At 44.3% G+C, this 16,354-nt stretch overlaps 1 protein-coding gene across 1 annotated transcript in view; it reads right to left on the bottom strand.

The window, feature by feature from the left end:
• Positions 1-396: 396 nt before the first annotated feature.
• Positions 397-16,354, bottom strand: part of LOC142579064 (relaxin receptor 2-like) — a 172,473-nt gene continuing 156,515 nt past the window's right edge. Inside the window, exons 16-19 of the mRNA XM_075688887.1 lie at positions 14,602-14,820; positions 9,175-9,376; positions 7,346-7,507; positions 397-5,821 (exon numbers count right to left, since the gene is read on the bottom strand). Of these exons, the coding sequence (XP_075545002.1) occupies positions 5,646-5,821; positions 7,346-7,507; positions 9,175-9,376; positions 14,602-14,820 (759 nt within the window). The 3' untranslated portion in view covers positions 397-5,645. The remainder of the gene's footprint in view (positions 5,822-7,345; positions 7,508-9,174; positions 9,377-14,601; positions 14,821-16,354) is intronic.

Below are 16,354 nucleotides of genomic sequence, written 5' to 3'. Positions count from 1 at the left end.
TGCAATCTTTTTTGCAATTCTATATTGGCTCTTCTTACAATGTATCTCTCGGGCTGTGCTTTACCGTTGCTCTTTTTCCCAATCTGTTTGTCTTCTACTGCATTTCTATGTAATGTAACTTACTCGCAGAGTTCCTTCTATGAACTGCTATTTTTTTTCTCTGCTGTGCAAGTAAAACGGTTTAAAAAAGGTCTTCTTTTTTTCTTTGTCGCATATGCTCGCGCAGCATGCAGAAATGCTACTTTAAATAGATTCAACGATAAACTGTATACAATAAAAAGGCTAATGCATGGCACCGAAAACAACAACACATTAGACGTTCAAACACAGCGTGTTTTGTTCACGGCAGGCTCGAATCGTCTCATGCTGAAGAGCAAAGTGACACAATCACGGAAGTTACGCACCCTGTACGTGTTACAGATAATTTATTACTCACTTGTCGTACAAAAACGAAACGAAATGAAAGTACAATACAGATGTCAGAAATGTGTACATACATGATAGAAAGACCTTCATTACATTTTAAAGGGAAGGTTTCCTGTTGATAAATATGCCCACAATGTATGCTCTCTGGTCACCACTGCAACAGCTAAACGTGCAGCTGTCTCTGGTGTTAAAAAAAATCTAATTACGGGGTTTTACGTGCCAAAACCACTTTCTGATTATGAGGCACGCCGTAGTGGAGGACTCCGGAAATTTGGACCACCTGCGGTTCTTTAACGTGCACCTAAATCTAAGTACACGGGTGTTTTCGCATTTCGCCCCCATCGAAATGCGGCCGCCGTGGCCGGGATACGATCCCGCGACCTTGTGCTCAGCAGCCTAACACCATAGCCACTGAGCAACCACGGCGGGTCTGTCTCTGGTGCGCTATCCACATTGTAACATCGCGTAATTGTTTAAGTGTTGTAGCGTGTTAGCTGAAATTCTGATAACCGATGAATGTAAATGCAGTTACACCATCTCGGGTAATATTATGGCAGGTTTTGCGGCATGTAGAACCTTAAGGTTTGTCGATTCCCTCGCTGTTAACTTTAGGTCGGCAGTTTTGTAGCGTAATAGCGGCTGTCTTGCTTTGGCTAATGACATCCGCTGTTATGCTCTCGTGTACTGTTATCGGTAAATGTGAACACGCTGAAAGTTGCAGAACCCGAATGAGTAGCGTATATTGAGCAGGTTTCATGACGTAAACTTGATATACATCTGAGCTCGGCTCTAAATTATTTTACTTCTATGTTGTCGCTGCAAGGTGAATGGTTGTCCAAGCAACTGCCACAGTAGGGCCTAGCTGTAAAAACCTGCATGATTGTATACAACTAAAACCAGCATCAAATCGATTTCGTTCAACATAAACAACATGTACTGAGTCCAGTAGGCCAACAGTGCTAGCCGCTTCGGTTTAGTCCCTTGAAGCTAAACCGAAGCAATGTACAGAGTAAAAAAAAATAGCACATAAGTCCTTGACAAATTTTCAATAGTTGTTGACCTTAATCGTAGCCTTAAAACGCCAAAAAGGGCCGACAATTACGTTATCCACATTAATGGACAGTTTTAGATTGGACCCATTAATACACTTATAACTAGCGTTTGCGCAAAGGTGTCATGCAATACAACACCGGCAAAGAAGCAGTCCTTATGTACAGTTATAGCATAATGGAGCAACGACACAATAGCACATCCATTGAACACGTGGTGCCGAAGCCGGTGCGCGTGCGATGATTTTCGTGCTATGGGATGCGAACACCGCAATGTCATTCCTCTAAATGTACAGCGACATAGTACGTCCGGCCTCCTGCTCATATCTTACAATCCCCCACTGGGCAATCCAGATGGCGACGACATCGTCTGCCTTAACTGTCGAGTCGCTACAGCCATCGCACCGAACGATGACATCCCTGTTTTGGCAGGTTGGAGTAACGCTGGGTAAATGTTGCATAACCATCTAGAATATCTTCAAAAATGCTTCGTTTCAACGCTGACATACCTGACCGTCTGGTATCGCACAAATGCACAATTTGTCAAGCCCCAAGTTTCATAATATTGTTCATTCGTCCTTTTATTTTTTGTGAATATAGGTCACCATAAGTATGTTGCGCACATCCACGAGGGCAAACGCACGTGATGTCGTGGACTCCACTGACCCGCAACACAACGGATGTGGTTTCAGACAAACTAGACCCTAAAGATGCCGGAAAGGTTGAGCTATAAGCTACTGCTGCGCATCTTCATGATTTCAGAACAATTACCTAAGAGCGCCGCGTAGGACAGTACTGTCTCAGGTTGTCCACAATGGGTCACTTCCGTTCGCGTCCAACCTTGAAGGTGCCATTCCTTGGCAACCGCCTTGCGTCCACTGCAAATCGTTCAACGTGTTGCTATTTTCTTTCTTTTTGCAACTTAGGGCGTAGGAAATAAAAGAAAGATGCATCTCGCAGAGTGCTTTGTTGTTTCTGTTTTTATATGCTTACTAATGCAGCACAGGTGGGTCTACGCAAAGCATTATCTTTTTCAAGGAACCGTTATCGTGCCTTCACTACAAAGGTAGCCACCACAGGAACTAAAAGGTGGACATGAACTGAACGACAGGAAGGCAGCGAAGAGTTATTTGTTAAATTAGCCCTACTCGCACTATTACACGTGAAGAAAATTAAGCGTGCCGCAGACACAGTCAAGAATACAGACATTTGTTGTACAATATGTGGGCTACAAAGGAGGAATCAATGCGGCCACGATCACCAAATAGTAATCTCATTTTACACTAAATTTTCGTTCTAAATATACGTAGGCCAATTAGGTATAAGTGAGCGACCACACTTGCAGTCGGTTAATCCCATCGGTATAGATACCTTCTGGGTATCTCGGTGTTTATACGCTGAAGGGATTCGTCGAGGTGGTGGCACCAGCTTGGATGGCTGAGAATATTTACAGAGAGTGCAGTGCCGGACATAGATCATGCATAAATTACTGACAACAGTCAAGTTAGTGCATTTCACACGTAAAACGTGGGGTAACAATGGCTAGCTATGATTGAGACCGGTGAAGCACGGAGCTGTCTATACCACACAGCGAGGCCATTTAACGATATAACACTGACGAACAATAAGACGTGTTTACAGTACAGATCATATATGCACTTGTAAAACCCGTGGGGTGGACGTGTGGAGTCAATACCCTGTCAAGAATAGTGAATATGGCTGTAGCAAGTTACGCACTATTGTGATCATGGATGGCAACGTTATGTATGCCATGGGAGCCAGGCATACTTACAAAACGCTGGAAAATAACACGCCCTTCAATCTTCGAGTCAGGGAAACATCACTATGAGGGCCAACTGATTTGGCAGTGCTGCCCTGAAAGCATGAGTTGCAAGTTACAGTCAGCGCACACAATCTGTAAGCAAGTAAGGCCCTTAATTTTCAGAATTAAGCAATGTTGCCGGATAACGTTGAAGTATCTAAGTAGAATATGTTGAATAACAAGTTGCCTGCTATTCATTCGAAGCCGTCGTTATCAACACGACAGCCTACCATTGCAGGGTTAGTCATGTGAGCTTAAAGAAGTTTGCTGCAAATTCTGCTCACCAAACAGCAGAGTCGACTACAGCTTGCTTACCTTCTACAAAAGTAGCTTTAAAAAGATTTCAAGCAGTTTGATAGTAAACAGGTAACTAATATTCGAGCTACTAACGTCTGAGAACGATTTGGGAACGCATAATTTCATAGAGATGCGAAGCATTTAAATATCTGCAAATTTGTTATTTTTTTTTCTTTAATAAATTTCACACTTCTGTCCAATGCGAAAGCGAGTCTCGGTGATCTTGCTGTGCGCAGCATTTTTCAAAGGTGTTGCTATTTATCTCTAAAGTCACCCAGGCGGTCTACTCTGAGATCAGCTTGGTCTTATAAAAATGAATTAAAAAGGCAGTATGGGAAAATGTGAGATCGCATAAGGGAATCGTGAATTAGACTGATGTGCATGATGTATAACCCTACAGCGGTTGCTCATTATAGCTTTTCCTCCTAATCTCTATCAGCCTGATCAAATTGGAGCTACCGTAGATGCTGTTTGTTTTCAGGAGACGTCTCCTACCATTATTTTAGCTTTGTACGACAAACATATGAAAATATTTCGCCTACATCTCCCTGCAGTTGCATCAAGCAAGCACTGGTCAAACAATGCTGTTACAAACCGGCACACTGCCGATCATACTGTATACACATCTTCACGGCATACTCCCCTTGCTGATATACGTTATAAACAACCGAAGGACACTCAGAACAAGAACTTAATGGTTCTGTAGTTCTGCGCCAGATCACAACTTTACAACCTTTAGTCACGTGCTGCATCCTACGCGTTTCGATGGCAAGCGGCGCTTGGCAGTAATGTTCGCCGCTTGCTGGGCCAACCTTCACGAATCCAGCAAGCACGCCAGATTCGGTAGTTGCTGAGTAGCGTGGGCGCAGAGAAAGCAGAACGCTACACATGTTTTGCCACATTGAAAAGAAAAATAAACAAAAAAACGCAGTATTTGTCATCGACATGGTAAGGAGCAGCAAATTCTGAGCGTGCTTTCATTTAGAACACCTTGAACGAAGCGAAATATACACTACAATAGAAGGTACACACATGAAAGCACCAGCGGTAGTTAAATATATGACGGCTTACTTTCACTTCAATTGAAAAGTTTTGTTCACTTGGGCTATAAGAAATACAACACACTCCTGGCGATGTTGGTTTTACCAATGGCGATCCTCGAACTGACATACCTGTGGGGTATACAAAGTTACAGTAGTTTAGATAATGTAGCCTCAACCTATCCATGTATAAATCTCTCATAAGCTCAGCCGCTCGGTGGTTCACGTATTTCTCCTGAATTTTCATGGCAAAATTAGCATATTCATTGCAAGCAGTTTTTGCTGTGAGCACTAAACGAGCACCAGTATTTCAATTTAAACGGTGTGTAACGTTGTCCTACATTTGGCGCCAATCAAGATGTTCATCAAACAGTGCCGCTTCGTCAGCAGCATGTTCTCACCTTGCAAGAAACTCTGCTACGACAAACCGAAATCTAGGATGCAAATGACAGTGATGCCACGGCGTACTCTCGTGACAGAAGCAGCTCGCACCCAGCCTAGTACAGGTCATCGTTGTCTTCGCAGATGCCACCTTGAGGGCATGAAGAGTGTATTGGTTTATCAATAGATTGGTCACTCACGGAATCTCGTAAAACGTGCGTACCACTTCTGCTCAGATTTTTTTAACGAATAGTGTTCCCGACAACTCAAACTAATGAACATCCACTGTACAGTGAGAGCGGGGACACCTAATAAGGGCCAACCAAAGCCAGCGACACATCGTCTCGCGCTAAGCGTTGAACGACCCCATTCGCCTATGCTGATACACTTCTTTGGCGACTATGAAATGAACACGATACCCTCTGTCTTCTCGGTGAAGCTGCACCACCCTAGATGTGAAAGAGTCCCGAGCTTGTGCACGCGCGTACCTGTCGCCGCTAGCACAGTGTAGATCCTTTACCGTCGTCTCACGGATTGTGTAGACGCGGGAGGAGGGAGGGGAGGGAGGGAGACGCATGTGTCATGACATTAGTCGATAACCGTGCTGTTTCGCAGGCGCAATTCAACCCTTCACAGAACCGTATCGTCGGCCTCGGAAGACTCGGAAAGCTCGTGTATGGCTGCGATCGACTGGCGGGCCATAGGGTGGTATGAGCCGCCAGCCGAAGTGCAGTCTGTGGATGCAGAGGCTATGTCGGTGCCGGTCAAGCTCTGAGTAGCTACTGACGACCGGGGAGTCCTATTACCTGCAAGGAAAATAAAAAAAACGAGCTCTCATCATCACACACCAATTAGCCGTAACTAAGCGAAAGCAATACTAGAAGAAAGCTGCGCCTACGTGCGACTTTCTCCGAATTAATCAACAGTGGGCGAACAAGGGAAGGCTCAGCCCAGAACAAGAACAAGGCTCAGGTTGTTGTCCTGACGAAGAGAAGTCTGCTTGTCAACGCATTGGCTGGGGGTTGAGCGCTCCCTTTCGGAAACTGTTGATCAATTGAATTTCCCATTGTATTGCGACCATTTCGTCTCCTTTAGAGTTCTCGTCATCACGACATCAAGGACCGAATACACAGAGGCTTCACAGTAACCATCTGCCTTCGCTAATAGTATGCCGACCATAATGATTAGCTGGCTCTTACGGACAGCTCTAAAGTAAAAACATTTTTTTGTGAATATGGACTATGGTGTCCTTGCTCCCCTCCCTAGAAAAGACATGAACTTATGGATTCACGGAAATGCGTGCAAGCAAAAGGTGTGAAGTGGCTAAGAAATCTGAGTAATCCCGTATTCACAAAAAAGCTCGTCGCTACAACTGTTAGTAAGAGGAAGTTTGAGCTAATCCTGGTGCTGCACATACAATTATCGAATGCGGCCGGTTGATGACAAAGAACCCTTGCGAACGGAAAGCTTTGCGAGTTCGACTCTGAATCCTGTGTTCGATAATATGACGATAAAGATTCAGTTTTTGTGGCTTGTTATCGCTTCTTCCGCCTTCAAAAGCTCGATATCAACCTCCCCCTACACCTCCCCCCCCCCTCTTTCTGGTATAGAATGTAAACATTGTAGCGTACAAGGCATACCCATTTTGTAGGTGTTCCGAGATGAGTACCGGCTCTGAAACATCACTGAGCAAACTTCGGCCGAAGTGCGTTGGTATTCTACCAATTATATTCCAGAGAGATTTTATCTGCACTACAAAACAAAACAACCTTGAAAACAATTAGATATAATGGCAAAATTCGTAGAATAAAATTTCAATATTAGTGGGAGTATGAGTATTTATACCCCTTAGACATGCTTTAAGGTCTTGCTCTTTACTTCCCCAAGTGCACCACGTTGCATAATGTGAGTATTTAATGATCTCCTCAGAAAATATTACTTTTATTAATAGCTGATCAGCGATATAGAGTCATGGTAGACGTACGCTTGCGCAAGAAATGTATCGCTTAAATATATTTACCTATACATAAATCTTATTGAAAATCCACTCAATTCTTTGTTAAACTCTAAGTTAACATGTTGAGGGTACTGTGGCAATATTTATTTTATTTTGGGACCCTATTTTTCGCATCTTGCTGTAGGATGAACTTTAGTAAGATAACAGAAGAAATGATTCAGTTGCATATTTTATTCCAGGACCTAATATGAAGCCATAATTTGGTACCAAAATATGAAAGTAAAATTTCTGTTAGTTCATGCGAAGTGCCGTCGTGAAATGCGGTATGGAATAAATAGGGAGAAAAAGCGGCAAAGAACCGATTTGTACCTACTGGTCAACATGCACTCGATTTGCTTGTGGCATTTGAGGATACGCTGGGAGAACCTCTCGATGCGGCGTCTCAGTTCCGTCGGTGCCGCAAGCGTGTAGATGACTGGGTTCAGAGCGCTGTTGATTGGCAGGATGAACACCACAACCCATGCGTAGACGTTCTCTGCGATAGACACGACAACGTTCCCTCAGTGAGTGTGCCAGCGTTGAATCTGAAATGTTGACCACTATATTATGAAAAACAAAATCGCCTGTTTGGATGTGTAGAACGCAAATGACCCTGAGGTGCTTTTTTTGTTCTTTCGAGTCAACAGCATTTTCGTCTTAGCTAGTTGGTTCATTGTTACAGCAGCGTGCATAATAAATTTAGGCAGGATAAAAAAGAGGCAACACAACACATCAGTGATTTACATGTCGTATTGCCTCACTCCGGTCCTGGAAGTTTGGGCTGTATTCTTCAGTAGTTATCTCAATTCCCAAGGAACAGACGAAGGAGTTCCGAGCAACTTTTCGTATACGTGAAAAAATCCGTACAGTTTATCAAGCTGAGGGCCTGCAAACGATGATGTTCAGTAACTAGAAAGTGCTTTCTTGCCCAGCACAAGTTTACTGACCCTTTTCTACGTATTCTAACACTGGCAGGCATATCACATTTATCTTTAGCTTTTTTTTTTCTGCAAAATAACTTTGTAGCCTTACCCGCCGTGGTTGCTTAGTGGCTATGGTGTTGGCTGCTAAGCCTGAGGTCACGGATCAAATCTCGGCCAGGGCCGGCGCATTTCGATGGGGCGAAAAGCAAGAACACTGATGCACTTAGATTTAGGTACACGTTAAAGAACCACACGATGTCCAAATTAATCCAAAGTCCCCCACCACTTCGTGCCTCATAATCAGATCGTGGTTTTGGCACGCAAAACTTCATAAGTACAAATATAACTTAGTAGTCCTCTCACGCAGTCTGAAAAAGAGAGCACCAACAATCTGCGCATTTCAATCCACTCAGCTTTGTTATCTGCGCTAGATAATAACGTCACAATTATTCTGTATGCGTTTTACCGCTGGTTTCTTGTACTGTCATAGTAAAGAAAGCGCTTACGGCCCCTTTAGCGTACGTAATTAACTGATTTTACCACGTTCGACTCCGTCTTCGGGAGTTCTCTAACTTTGCAATCAAATACCTTCGCCGCTATAGGTCATTCTGCTGCACGTAAAGTTTTGCACTATGCCTTTCCATTTGAATAGCCGTGGTGAAATGGCTGTCGACTCAGCGTAAACTCAGCCAAGCGGACATTTCCTGCATGCTCATGCAGATTGAAACTCTAGCGTTCAGGAGCCGCGTAGTTCGGTGTTACTGTCTATGATAGATATTGCGTGCTACCCTATCTATAGATGCGCAGAGACAATACCTGCTTCATGCACCATTCGTAGCCAAGAAACGAACTGCAGGCACTGGTGTGTTTCTTTGGATGCCGTGACCAGGTGCTTGCGCCTTCTAGTTTCAAGCATACTTCTTTTGCCCTTAAGTATATGTTCCAACAATGGTTTTGTGTCGCTTCCTTTTTGTCTATGCATTTCTCGCCCCCTCAAAGCAGAAACACAGATTACGTAGAATTTTCGTTGCAATGTCACTGCCTTCTTATCCCCCTTTGTCTCTGTCTTGATTTCTCAGTGTAATTTAAGCCAGGACTGAAAAATTGTGTTCGAGCTATCGCTTCTATACATTGTTCGTGTGTTTTGCGTCCCCAATACAGAGCGGAGATATTGTCCTCGACTTTCCTCTAGACATGTTCGCCAGGATCGAAAGAGTTTCATGTGGATCGTCGAACCTACCTGAGATACGCACTTCGCAGAGGGCCAGTATCTTTATGATCACGATGGGAATCCAGCAGAGGCAGTCTGTGAGCACAATGAAGAAAAATCGCAGCGCTAGCACGACGTCCTCTTGCTTTTTCATGGTGACAGGACGCGCATGCTGCCTGTCTTCTCTGATGATCGTGAACATTGACAGGTATAGACCCATGATAAGCACCATCTGCGCATGATCAGGTGAAAAAAAAATAAAGAACGAAACAGATCAGATCGAGAACACAGAGTGCGTATGTGTGCGTCAGTCTGTGTGTGTGAGCATCCGTGTGTGCGGGTGTTTAAAAGTTTTTACAAATTGGAATTACCGTAGCTTTCATAAAAATCGACCCATAAGTGTAAATGTGTAGGTTATCTCACGTTAAACATGACATGCGACCAACACATTAGAACTCATAGCACGTAACATGGCGTAACGGCGCGTGACAAGTCGTAGGTGTAGTTAACATTCTATAAATAAAGCAAGTTATAGGCTGATATTGTTATCTCCTTATTCTCTTATCAAACGCCGATTTCTTATAGGTGTGCTTCCTCCATTGTACATGGCACGCACCATCAACACGATGAATTTCAGTGTCACATAAATTTCTTTTCACACCTCGTCCTAACTAATTTGCACCCTTATGCTGCAAGATTTTATTCTCGCTAGATCGAGGACGTTCGACTACGTTTGTAACATTTTAGCCAAATATGTAGCCAAGCTGCGAACGTAATGTCAGACCCAGTTAAGCCACCCCTTCCATCTTATTGATGCGTAGAAGCAAACAGTGAATATCTGAGAATAAAAAAAAACTAGGTAGCCTCATTGGTTGTAGGCAATGTCATGGAGAATGTCAAGAAATCAGTCTGTAAAAGCATGCCGCAGCTACTCTCTTCGCAAGCAGCGAAGCGTGCGAGACACTCATCAGCATTACAAGAGAATTTTCAAACTTTATAGGAAACTTCCGTTTTCGGAGTCACCCCCTGGGAATGCGTTCACTGTAATTCGTTGAGAGCTGGAAAAGTAAGTTTGAAACGATATTACTTTATGAAAGCTACCCGACCGGAATATTTAAATGGGAGCAGAACGCACCAGCGACTTCGCAGATGGCCCGGAATGCCTAAACTCCCCAAGCCACCCTCCATTGCGCTGGTAACGCTTTCGTCCTACTCCTAGTAGTTTAACGCAGTCACCAGAATAACAGCTCACTGCTAAAACTTCCTCTTTGCTTATTTTAGTTGCGCGATTCCTTGTATATATCAGGATGTATGTTTCCTTCCGGCACTATGCTGCTGCAAGTCTACTGCCACACTTATGTTTTTTTTTTTTCACCTATGATCTCTTACTGTTCTTGTATACTTATTTGCTCACGAAAAAAGTCATGAAGCTGTTAGGAATTCTCGCACTATTCTTATATGTAAACCGTAACTCTAAGCTACTGATTCAAAATTTTTTACAGTTATTTTTTTTATTTTCCAGAGTTATCGTCTGCGTTTCATACAACACAGCGACATGCTAACTTGCTTACGTAACACAACCAGCAGTTAAAATTGATGGAGGACCTTTTTAGGCTTCCATGCAAATCGTTTTCATTCGACTGTTGCAGTGCATAAATGCCTTCTCACTCGCTCAATTTGGCAAATTCGCCATATGTTGCGTTAGCGAAATTGCACAATGTGCAATGTGCCACCGTAAGACTGGGCCGTCGAGTTGTTCGATTTTTCATACCAGCTGACACCAGCTGTTTTCAGTCTTGCATACTCTCTCCTGCTGCGAAACAAGATTGGTGTACCGCGTACGGCTGGGAGTGACGTTTACGAACTGTAATTACGTCCTTATTGAAACAGCCCATAGTCCGACGTTGGACTTTTGTCGATGTAAGAAAATCTTGCAGCCTCTGTATTGTACCCATCTTCGACGTGACCAGCAGAGCCTAACTTCAGACCGGGTTTAACCTGCTGGACTCGAGAACATTTTCTGAGTCTAAAGTACTGGGACTGTGGTCACATCCGTCACTGGCGCAAACTTTATTCGTGTACTAGTGCACCTTATGAAGCAAGACCACCGACCTCAGTGGCCATTTGTAGTCCTGTTGTATCTTCTTTTTTTTTTCGTGTAGCGTTCAATCTCTTTAGCTTTTCTTTATTATCTGCCATTTTCTGGTACACCCAGTCAAGAGTAGGAAACCTGACGCTCTAGTGGTTGACCTCACTGCCTTTCCTCTCTCTCTCTCTCTCTCTCTCTCTCTCTCTCTCATTCTCTTTCTATTTATTTATTTAGTTCTCTCAGATTTCTTCGTTTCTTTCACCTTATCAGAGGGATTTGAAAGAATAAGGGAGGACTGTGATTGTGCGAGCGGTGAGTGTTTGTTACTTAAGAGATGTTTCCTTCAAAGTCCGCGGATGAAGAGTTGCGTAGAAAGAAAATAAATGCGTGCGATAGACGGACTGGGTTTCACTTCCGACGCGATGTTGCTTTTCGCTTCTGTGCTAATGTGAAAAAGAAAAGAAAGAACAGCCCCGGAAAATGAACTTGCAGGACGATCTTTCCAAATGCCACCGTCCACGGAAGTGGCATCATCATGTTCTCCCACTATCTACTGCCGCTAGAACAGAATGGAAGCTAACGTAACTCGAAGGCGTACAACTTCACCAAATAGTTTCCTACTGTAAGGAAATGCGAACCAGCACTGGAGACGCTCACGTAATCTGTTTACCCACAAAGCCGGCTTTTGATCTTGGGTGAATGCTGACGCGTTTCTAATAGGAAACTTGTGATCACTACAGTCCCAGTTCTTGTACCGTTGGGTACCCTGGCCTAGCATTTTCTGTCGCGCCTATGGACCGTTTCGACGCCCGCCCGCGGTGTTTTATTTAAAAAAAAAGTCATTCTTAAGGACAGGTAACAGCGGTAACGAGGGGTGAAAAGAAAAAAAAAACTCACATACGCACGGCTCTCTCTATGGGGTCTCTCTCAGCTTCTGGCTTAGAGAGAGAATGCATAGAAAGAGTCAGTAATTTAACATACCTAGGCGTTGTACTAGATCACCATATCAATTGGAAAATGCACATATACTTTCTATGCAAGAAGCTAGTCACTGTCTGCTTTGCGGTTTTTTGAATGTCGCAATTTTTTTTTATATAGCGACTCTGAGAACGATTCATTTTGCCCTATTCCATTGTAAACTATCACAATGTTTTGAATCTTGGGACCGCATATATGATTCCTACATAAAACCACTTGTAGTCCTGCAAAAACACCCAGTCCAGTTCTTCTCAAATTCAAGTTATGCAACCTCTGTTAAGCCTCTCTTTTCCCACTACTAAATCATGCCCATACACCTGCTAATACAATACAAAACTACAATGATTGCGTATCACTCTTTAAATAACAACGTTCTTCTTCCCTGTTCAAATTTTATGCCTTCGGATTTCAAGACAAGAGGCTATGAATGTGTTAACTTCCTTAAACCACTGGTAGAAAATGTGTACGGAAAAAGACGGCTTTCTATTGTTGGCACCTCTTTATGGAAAAATCTTTCAGTTCATGTAAAACAACGTAGATCTTTCTTTGTGGCGCTCAAAAGTTATTACAAAGAACTGTATTTGGAGTTTTTAATTTCTTATATTTTGTATGGTAACCTGGCATGTGGTTAAAGTGGTGTTTAAATGTATTAAATTTGCTCATTCTTTGTTTTGTATGCTAACCTGATATGCTGTTAAACTGATATAAATACGTATCTCCTGCCTGCAAGTTTATGCAAGTAATTGTTGCATGGATCCATACTAGCATTATACTACAGATCCAGATGTTTATAAACATGTTTTTCTGTATGACCATACCTTGTCTAATAAAGTTCAATTCAATTGAATGTATGTGTATAAGCAATGTTAATAGATATAATCAGTACTCTAACAATAAAATCAAAATCATTTATTGTGCAGAACAACAATTTTTCTTCCCTTTCTGTTAAGCTGTCGGTTAAGCTGTCTGTTAAGCTTTCTGTTAAGCTGTTAAGTTGTTGCTTGTCCTTAATAATGAATACCAACGAGCCAGCGCAATTTTTTGTTTCCTATTAAGGAGCTTTAGCCAGCGGAAACAGTGGTAGTGTTGACGCGGGAGGAAGTGCACGATGACGTGCCCGAAAGCGCTGGAGATGGTCGCGGTGTTTCGTGGCGCTGTGAGCTAACGCAGCGCGCCAGGTATCCTCTTTTGTTGTACGACTCTTTTGTCCTGTAGACATGAACCTACTGCTGGCGTAAGTTTGTCGCTGCCAAAGAAAGTTTCGAGCGTTCTCGTGAAATTACTGTAAATGCCTGTAAGCACCAGCGTAACTACCCGCGCGTAGACCATAGTCTCTGGACTCTGCAGTCCGGCTCCGCAGTCCGGCTCTGGAGTCCGGCTCTGGAGGTGATAGTCGCGCCGCTACACGCGTATATGCCTTCCGATATTCCGTTACACGCAACGCTACACGCCTCAAGTATGACAAAATTCTTTATTCCCTAGGATGTCAGACTCGTTATTGTGAACATCCGGTTGCTCATTGACAGTATTACTGAAAGCTGAGCCCCAATGTGGTATAATGAAACGTTGTGAAGCAGTCCTTTTCGAAAGAACTGGCTTACCAAAGTGCGTTGGTGGAAGACGATGACGCGTGTATTCATCGCGAGAATTCCGTGAAGAGGAGCCTCGTTTTTTAGCACTCGGGACATCCAGGCAAGTGTGCACACGAAAACATATCGGTGCAACGTGACACCGCTCTTTAATCAAGCCTGTTTGCTGTCCACCAGTTCAAGCGCGAACATTTACTCATGACGGGTTTTTTCTACGTGCACGATTAGTTCAGGGTTTCGCTCAAGTACTGCTTGCACCTGCCCCCTCCCCCTTCGAAAAAAAAAAGATAACGAAAAGCTCTGATTGATCGGCAGAGAAGAGGAAAGCCTGCTGAGAGCTCCGCAACTGCCTACCTTGCGATTGACGCCTCAACATCGCTATTGAAACTTTCCGTATTCCATTCAAATAATTTCATATGTTTCCGTAAAATTCTTGCGGAATTTACATGGTTTCCGTATAATTTTTTTTATATTTTCATAAGGATCACGGAAATCATACGGAATTGTCGGAATGCATACGGAATATTTCAGTGGGTTCGGTGAACTATGTGGGGAAGGAGAAGGGACGGAAAGAGCTGCACCCAAGCACTGCAAAGCCGCGCTTAAAACAGCGCAAAAGAAAGTCTTGCTACCTGCGAAACTGGCTTACGTTTACGCTCGACTAAGGAATGTACAGACAGCCAGCTCACAACGGCGGTAAGCAATGATGATGCTGATGATGATGATCTTAACGGCAGTGGCACCTACCCATTCAAGGGGATTGGCCAAGGGTCGAATGGCTTTCGTAAATTATACACTCACGGCGAAGAAGTTGACGCCGAGGAAGACGAAGGCCGAGTACTCCCATCCGAGCATGAAGGGGTCATCAATGTGGAGGGGAAAGCAGAGTCCGTTGCTGGAGTAGAAGGCGCGCTGCTGCGGCCACTTGACTACAGGGAACACGGCCAGCCCCAGGCCCAGCAGCCAGACGATCGCCAAGCAGTAGCGCGCCGCCGTCACCGTCACGGCGCGCACGTTCGTCTGCAACACCGAGGTGCACGGCGTGAATGCGTCAATGCAGAAACGAATGAATGAATTAATTAATAAGGGAAACGCTAAAGCGGTATGCAAAGGTAGCGGGCAACTTGACAGGAAAGATGCTCTGTCAAGTCATCTGCGAGCTTTCCATTTTACTTTAGCGCACCCCGTCGCACAACATCTTCCACCAGCTAGCCCACCAATTTACGATTTGAACGTGTAATATTGCGAGGCATGGTACTATAAAGCGTTGCGAAAATTATCTCAGTAGAGCGCCGATAAGGAAATAATCCATAGGAACAGAAACTGCTTGCGCAACCTTGAGAACAGACAAGGTCACGACACGAAAAGCGCGAAGAAAAGTCCACAACAGGGAGAAAGCGTGATAAGCGCAGACAGCGCTATTCTATTCTTCCAATATCGCGAGGCGGTAGCAGCATTGCAGCCGCGGGACAGCGCAATATCCACAGACCTGCGTTTTAATAAATTGACTTTTAGACTTTATTAAATTTTATTCATTTTGCATTCCTTCAGCTTAATTTTTAATATTTGACTTGAGTTCATACCACATGCCATGCCATTTCGAGACACTCAAACTGACTTGGCTCTGTTTATTTTTTATCAAATTCTGAAAGAAAGACAGCTCCGATGTCATCAGACATCATTATTTACTGGGAAACCCTGTAGGCAGTGCCCGTAATGCCCTTACAGTGTGGAACCTTGGACGGAGCGAGCGTGGAAAAATTAATAGGGCTTCTTGTGCTATCCCTAAGACGGCTTTAAGGCGAAAGCCTGAGTGGCGAGGCATTAAAGACAGACACATAATTTATTTTGTTTTACGTTCTCTTTTTTTCACATTCTTCTGGCGTTGCATACTTCTTACGTCGACCGCAGCTTCAGCCATAACCACTTACTTCCGACGACGGTTACGACGAGCGGTACATTTCGAGCTGCTCTAACCTTCTTTAACAGCGCAAAGGACAAGGACGAGACGAGTGCACATACACAGCGCTGACTTGTAAGCCAGCTTTGTGTATGTGCACTTGTCTCGTCCTTGTCCTTTGCGCTGTTAAAAAAACAATGTCACGCTAACTTGCCCAAGCTTCAACAGTGTGTGCTCTAGCCTTTCCCGCCACGGTGGTCTTTCCGCCCCCGCGACTAGGGCCGGGGGCGTCGTCACCCGTAGTGATGTCAAATAAAGCGCCGAGCCCACGGGGCGACATACACAAGGCGGGCGAGCGTGCTGCCACCACTTCCAGAACGTTATACGGGTGCCGCCTTTGACCTTTACCTCCTCCTCCCCAGCGCCACCATCGCGCTTGCCCTCAACGCCCCTACTGCGCTGGTGCTGACATTTCTGTTCTCCTCCCCAGTGCCGCCGCTGCCCTTTCCCTCAATGCCCTCCGGCACCGCCGCTGCCATTCCCCGCCCCCTTTCAACTCTCCGACTGCATTCTGTCGCCCTTTCTCAGAAGCCTCCTCAGTCACTGCTGTTTCCCTTTCCCGGTGCGCTCCGTTTTTCTGTACCTCACAACGCG

Source organism: Dermacentor variabilis, chromosome 4 (assembly GCF_050947875.1).
Source record: "Dermacentor variabilis isolate Ectoservices chromosome 4, ASM5094787v1, whole genome shotgun sequence".
In the NCBI taxonomy this organism is placed as follows: domain Eukaryota; kingdom Metazoa; phylum Arthropoda; class Arachnida; order Ixodida; family Ixodidae; genus Dermacentor; species Dermacentor variabilis.
The sequence above is the reverse complement of the archived record's forward strand: the minus strand, read 5'-3'. Positions and strand labels throughout refer to the sequence as shown.